At 49.9% G+C, this 7,033-nt stretch overlaps 1 protein-coding gene across 1 annotated transcript; it reads right to left on the reverse strand.

Moving 5' to 3' along the window:
• Nucleotides 1–1,208: 1,208 nt before the first annotated feature.
• HSPA2 (heat shock protein family A (Hsp70) member 2) lies at nucleotides 1,209–3,572 on the reverse strand. Its single transcript, XM_069018467.1, has one exon. It carries the CDS (start codon nucleotides 3,494–3,496, stop codon nucleotides 1,592–1,594), a length of 1,905 nt encoding a protein of 634 aa, XP_068874568.1. The 5' UTR covers nucleotides 3,497–3,572; the 3' UTR covers nucleotides 1,209–1,591.
• Nucleotides 3,573–7,033: the final 3,461 nt, after the last annotated feature.

The raw sequence follows: 7,033 nt of genomic DNA on the forward strand, positions 1-7,033 counted from the left end.
ACATTCCCCCCTGTGATGACTGTAAAGCCCTTTCTGTAGCCAGTGAAGAGAAATCCACAGTCAGTCAGTGCCCTGGAAAGCTGAGAGAAATCCATGTAGTAAACCAGCGTTACATCCTTATTGCTGTCTTCCTTCTTGTCACAAAAAGCTTTTTATAGTTTTGGGGTTTTTTTTAAAATATACAACACTTACAAGCTTAAGGAATCGAAGTCCTAAAAGTTGTTTGCAACGGGGAGAGCTGGCAGGGCAACACCAACCACGGTTCCCGGGACACCAACACTCCCGACATCCAAACAAGCAACAAACCAAAACACGGCAGCCGATTCCCTTCAGCTGCCCACTGCTCTGCAGTTTTTTCCCTTAAAGGACAAGCCAACCCGAAATGTGCATGCCATCAGGCTGCTGCAGGAGAGCTCATTAACTCGCAGCGCCTCGGACTCCCAACGCTGCCTGCTAGGATTTTTGCTTTCTTATACAAATGAAGAGCTGTGCAGACAGTTTGCAGCAAAGCCAGACAAGTTTAACTACTACCGATTTTGCCTATTCTATTAAGTTCAGCATGAAAGCTCCTCACTCAGCACTCCCAGCTCTGGGGGTGCCCTGCCAGCTCGACTTTTTATTAAGAGGAGAAAAACACACTCACTGTAAGTATTGAAAGCTCAGCCTGCACACAAGCAACCCAAGAATAACTCAGCACTTTGTACAGCTGTCCACAAACCGGTCTTTATTTTATCAAGTCCCACCACCTGCCAAGCAGGACTATTTCTGTTGTCCTCATTTCCCCGCTGTTCTCTCCCAGCCACACACACACAAATGCATTCCCAAGCTCGGAACTGCAGCCCCTGACACCAGTTGTGGGTAAGAGCAGGTCCTGCCCGAAAACAGCACCAGCACGCAACTCCGGGGAAATTTTCCCTGCTGTCAAAATCCCGGGAGCCACACTCCCACTGCCCCTGCCACGGGGCTGGGGCGCTGCAGCACCAGGACACCCCTCCCCAGTGCCCATGCCAAGCCGGGCTCCCCTCAGGAAGCCCCCGTGCTCTCTCCCAGTGCCACTCTAGGGGCATCAGCCACCCCTCCGGAGCCCAACACCCCCCTGCTCCACTGCTGTCACCACCCAGAGCCACAGACACCACCAGAAAGGTCTTCCTCACCCCCCCGCCCCAACCCCACTACTGCCCCTTCATAGAGAGGAGAAAAAGGATAGATTTATGCTTTTAATACATTTTATTTATTACCAAAATTTCCAGAGGCCAAATTTGGCATTTTTTTTTTTATCTTCTGTAAAGGTTTTCATGCATAACTTGGAACTTTTCAACTGCAACAGTCAAATGGTTACTTTAGAAGAAACAGAGACAAACATCCAGAGTAAAAACAGCTGTATCTGAATTAACAAAATTTGTCTATTACTAACCTTATAAAGCAGGACGTGCCTTCCCTCTTATCAAAACCAAGCTGACAGATCTGCCTTTATACACACCCAACAGAATAAACTCTGTTATCGGCAAGGACGTTTTCTTTAAACGTTAGAAAAAAAACAAAGCAAAGAATGGAGTGACTGTCCATAAACCAGTCTATACTTCAGTCCTCTTTAATCTACTTCTTCGATGGTGGGGCCGCCGGAGCCGCCTGCCCCAGCCCCTCCATCTCCCCGGTACAATTTTGTGACGATCGGGTTGCAGAGTTTCTCCAGCTCTTTCTGCTTGTGCTCGTACTCTTCCTTCTCAGCCATCTGGTTGCGATCAAGCCAAGAGACCACCTCCTTGCACTTGTCGAGCACTCTCTGCTTGTCCTGGTCACTGATCTTTCCCTTCAATTTATCATCCTCCACTGTCTGCTTCATGTTGTAAGTGTAGGACTCGAGGGAGTTCTTGGCTGCCACCCGATCCCGGTTAGCTTCATCCTCTGCTTTGTACTTCTCTGCTTCTTGCACCATACGGTCAATGTCATCCTTGCTGAGGCGACCTTTGTCATTGGTGATGGTGATCTTGTTCTCCTTACCCGTGCTCTTGTCCACAGCGCTGACGTTCAGGATACCGTTGGCATCAATGTCAAAAGTGACCTCGATCTGGGGGACTCCCCGGGGTGCTGGGGGGATACCTGTTAGGTCAAACTTGCCCAGTAAGTTGTTATCCCTTGTCATAGCCCTCTCACCCTCGTACACCTGGACCAGGACGCTGCTCTGGTTGTCTGAGTAGGTGGTGAAGGTCTGAGTTTGTTTGGTGGGGATGGTAGTGTTGCGTTTGATGAGAGCAGTCATCACTCCTCCAGCCGTCTCAATACCCAGGGACAGAGGGGTGACATCCAACAGCAGCAGATCCTGGACGTTTTCAGACTTGTCTCCCATGAGGATAGCTGCTTGTACGGCAGCACCATAAGCCACAGCCTCATCGGGGTTGATGCTCTTGTTGAGCTCCTTGCCATTGAAGAAATCCTGTAGCAGCTTCTGGATCTTGGGGATCCGAGTAGAGCCACCCACCAGCACGATCTCCTGGATCTGGCCCTTATCGAGCTTGGCATCACGCAGAGCCTTCTCCACCGGCTCCAGGGTGCCACGGAAGAGGTCAGCATTGAGCTCCTCAAAACGGGCACGAGTAATGGAAGTGTAGAAGTCAATGCCCTCAAAGAGAGAGTCAATCTCAATGCTGGCCTGCGTGGAGGAGCTGAGAGTGCGCTTTGCCCTCTCACAAGCCGTGCGCAGCCGCCTCACCGCTCGCTTGTTGCCAGCGATGTCACGCTTGTGCTTGCGCTTGAATTCTTCCACAAAGTGGTTCACCATGCGGTTGTCAAAGTCCTCCCCACCCAAATGGGTGTCCCCAGCCGTGGACTTTACCTCAAAGATCCCGTCCTCAATGGTAAGGATAGACACATCAAAAGTGCCCCCTCCCAAGTCAAAGATGAGCACGTTCTTCTCTCCAGCCCTGGTTCCTTTCTTGTCCAGGCCATAGGCAATAGCAGCTGCAGTGGGCTCGTTGATGATACGCATCACATTGAGGCCAGTGATGGTGCCAGCGTCCTTGGTGGCCTGGCGCTGGGAGTCATTGAAGTATGCCGGGACTGTGATGACAGCATTCTGCACCTTGCACCCCAGATAGGCCTCCGCAATCTCCTTCATCTTGGTGAGCACCATGGAGCTGATCTCCTCTGGGAAGAAGGTCTTCATCTCCCCCTTGTACTCCACCTGCACCTTGGGCTTGCCACCCTCATTCACCACACGGAAAGGCCAGTGCTTCATGTCCGACTGCACGGTGGGGTCGTCATACTTGCGGCCGATGAGGCGTTTGGCGTCAAAGATGGTATTGGTGGGGTTCATAGCGACCTGGTTCTTGGCAGCATCCCCAATGAGGCGCTCTGTATCGGTGAACGCCACATAGCTGGGTGTGGTGCGGTTGCCCTGGTCATTGGCGATGATCTCCACTTTGCCATGCTGGAAGACACCGACGCAGGAGTATGTGGTGCCCAGGTCGATGCCGATCGCCGGCCCTTTGGCAGACATGGTGTCGGCTGTCTGTGCTGCTGCTCGCCCGTATCCACCCCGCCCGCTCCCGCTGCCGCCGCGGCGCGATATACTCGGCTTGCGCCGCCGCCGCCCGTTTTATACTCGCCGCTGCCGCTTCTGGAAGCTGCCAGAACCCTGACGGCCAATCCGGACGCCCCTCGAACAGGCTTCTGGCCAATCGCCCCCGCGAGCCGCCGGGTAGTGCCCGCCCCCAACGGCCTGGCCAATCAGAACCGCGAGCGCCCTCCCGGGGGCCGAGACTCTTCCGGGTTTTTCTCGTGCGCCATCGCGCTCGGCCAATCCGCGCTCTTGCTGTCCGCTCGCCCCGCCCCCGCCGCGGACCTCACCTAGAAAGTTCCAGCTGACATGATGTCATGCCGGAGATTGACATCAGCGCTGTCCAATAGCAGGAGGGGGCGGGCCGGCGGGGCGGGGCTGTGCGGGCGTTACGGGACGCCCCCGCGCTCCGCCCGCTCGGACCCGGAGGGTGTGGGGGCTGCGGGTTCGCGGCCGCTCTTGCCGCGCCGTGTTTGTAATTCCTGAGCGCTCAGCCCGGCGCTGGGGAATTTACCCTTATTTGGTCGCAGGGCGGCAGAAATTTCGCCGTCCTTCCCTGGCACAGACACACACGTCCCTTCAAGCTCCCCCCCCCGACTGACAGAGAGGAACGGCCGCCACCCCGCCCCCGCCACGGCGACCCCCGAACTGTCATGGCGGATCGCGTCCCCTCACACACCTCCGAGCGGGAAAGTGCCTGAGGGAAAGTCCCGCCGAGCCCGTGTTTAGCCTTATTTCGCCCGAACTTGGCGAGCTGACAACACCCCCGCCCCGTGTCTGTCCCAGTACCAAAAACTCAGGGAGTGGCACCGTGTTCTCCCCTCCTGTCGCCACATCAGAAGTCAGGGAATGGCACTGGGCTGTCCCCTCCTGCCCCGGCACCAGAACTCAGGGAATGGCACCAGTGGGGCTGTGGGGGCCCTGTTGCTGCGTGTTCCTGCGTGGTGACCATTCTTGAACCGCCTCCAAATTCTTGTCTGTTGTGCTAATGTGAGATGTCGTCACGCCTACGTTTAGCAAAAGCTATGGAGCTATTAACTCGGAGCTAGGAAAAGTGCTTTGATGAGAATATATTAGACCTTGAAATCTGCTGTGGTTCCTCCAAATTATGCCTCCTTAGTCTGAGACAAACACCTCAAAATATTCCTGTTCTAGTAAGGAGGGCAAAATACTATCCTTATATATATTTTTTTGTACAGGGTGGCTTAGTGAGTAGCTCCTTTTTAACTCCTTTAAAAGGATTGCTAGAAGTTTGCTATCCATAGACTTCAGGAGTCATGTGAGAGAAGGATTAAAGCCGCTATATACTTAAATCATCTTTCATTAGTTTTGTCCCCAGCCTTCAGCAGTAGAAGCTGGCCTCATAGAAAATGTGTTACAGCTTTTCCCAGAGTGATTTGTATTCACGCAATTATTACAGGCACTGTAACTCCTGTTCAAAAACATCCTTGTTTCCATTAGTGTATTTTTCAAAGCCTTTTTTACAAGACATGAAGACTCCACCTCTTCTGTGCAGTACGTGTAGTTTTGTGATGGAAGAGCCTGGATTTCTGACCATATATATTGTACGTGCTTAAATAACTATTATTCTTCCACAGATCCGGGTCTTTTTTTTCACACGGGTTCTGACCTTGGAGAAGTCCGAAAGAAGTCAATGGAAAATGCAAACCATCAGCTGTCCCTGTACAGGAGCTGCTCTGTGTATCCTGTGTGCATATTTGTTTGATGGGAAGGGTGTCGGTTTCTCTTGTAGTTAGACCAGTGACTGATTCATCACTGAACCATCTCTTCCTGTAATTCACTGCCACTTCATTCAGTTGATTGTATTATGTGGAACAGGGAGAAATGCCAGAGCAATACACAGAGAGGTGCATAATAAATTCTGTTTCAGCTGAAAAGTTGATGTTGTTTATTATTTGTATCCTTGTGAGGACTGTCCCTTAGGAACACTAATAATGCACAAGAACCCTGTTTGCAGGACAAACTTGGACCCTGTTATTCCAGAGTAAAAAGAAGACTCCTGCCTCAAAAATGTATGTATAGAAACAGTAAATGGAGAGAACAAATGGGGTAGGAAATAACACAGTATTGATTGGCACAATAAACAGTCTTTTCAGCAAAATTAATCTGATGTCTCATTTAACTATAGCTGTAATCTAACAAGGTTTATCCGATTTAGAAGTGACATTTCATTTATTTGGCCCAAAGCTTTTAACTGTATGTTTTATCAGCCCAGGCACAAACTATGTACAACAGCTCCAGACAAAACTTGTTTGGGGTTGCCTTGGCTCAATAACTAGCGTGGCCCTGATATGGCTGAGCTGATACACAGATGTGCTGGTGACTTGCTAAAGAGGTGCTTGCATTGACTGGATTACTGCTCACCCTCAGAGTACTCCCTCAGTCCTGTTTATTTCATCATTTGAATTGTTTTGCTGTAGTAAATCTTGGGAAAAGCTCTTGGAGGAATGCTTGAGCACACCATTTTAATGCTACTGGTGTAGAGACATCCTTAGGAAAAATCCAAAGGTCTGTGGACTGAGGCTACCAAATATTTCATTAAGGCTGTTGCAGAAGTATTTCTTTTCCAGCTGGGCACGCAGGTGCTGTTTTCTTCTGTACAATGATATGTCTAGGTCCCAGCTGCTTTTTAAGCTTTCATTCCTAATCAGTCAGAAGTTCACGTGATGCTCTTGCCATCACCTCTTACTGATGTCCTTAGAGAAAGTCCAGTCTAATGAGAGGGAGCAACCTCTAAAACCTCATTAGACTTATTCTCTCTTCTCAGCAGAGCTATTACCAGCCTGCTTTTTGTCAGCAGTTTGTGAACCAACTCATCCATGCAGTCATCCTCTCATACGGGAAGAGCCACATGATTCCCTTTTATGTTGCTTCATAAGCAGTCATGATGCAGGTGAGCCAAACCAACTGGTTCTGAAATTAAAGAGTGAGCTTTATGGGGAGGACTTCAGCACAAGTTGGATTTTCCCTTTAACAAAACATTCACTGTTATTCCCCCATCCTCAATCTGTAAGCCCTATTTTCACAGCAACTTCCAGAGCAGCAATTCAGCACCTCTGGAAGTGGCAGGCCTCTTTCTAATCCATTTATTTGTGTTTAGGATCGATTATGCACCCATGTCTCCTGTTTGGCAGCATTATGTAATACACTGTAGGCTATTCTCCATTACGCCACCCAGCCAGAAATTAAGATGGTATTTAGATTTCTTCAGTGAAGCAAGAGCTCAGTATCTGGAGCAGAACTGAGAACTCAACCCTTATCTTTATCTTGATAAAAGGAAGATTTTTTCCCCACGTGTTTCATAAGGCAATGTAGTATAAAAATAGGACTGAACCCAAGTTACAGTTCGATCAGACATCAGCCGCTTGGATCATTAAGATAAAGTTGAAATGCAATGAATGATTTTTTCAGGTTTAGCAGTCAGAAGACCTTAGACCTTAAATTCTGGTATCCATT

This window comes from Aphelocoma coerulescens, chromosome 5, assembly GCF_041296385.1.
Source record: "Aphelocoma coerulescens isolate FSJ_1873_10779 chromosome 5, UR_Acoe_1.0, whole genome shotgun sequence".
Taxonomy (NCBI): Eukaryota; Metazoa; Chordata; class Aves; order Passeriformes; family Corvidae; genus Aphelocoma; species Aphelocoma coerulescens.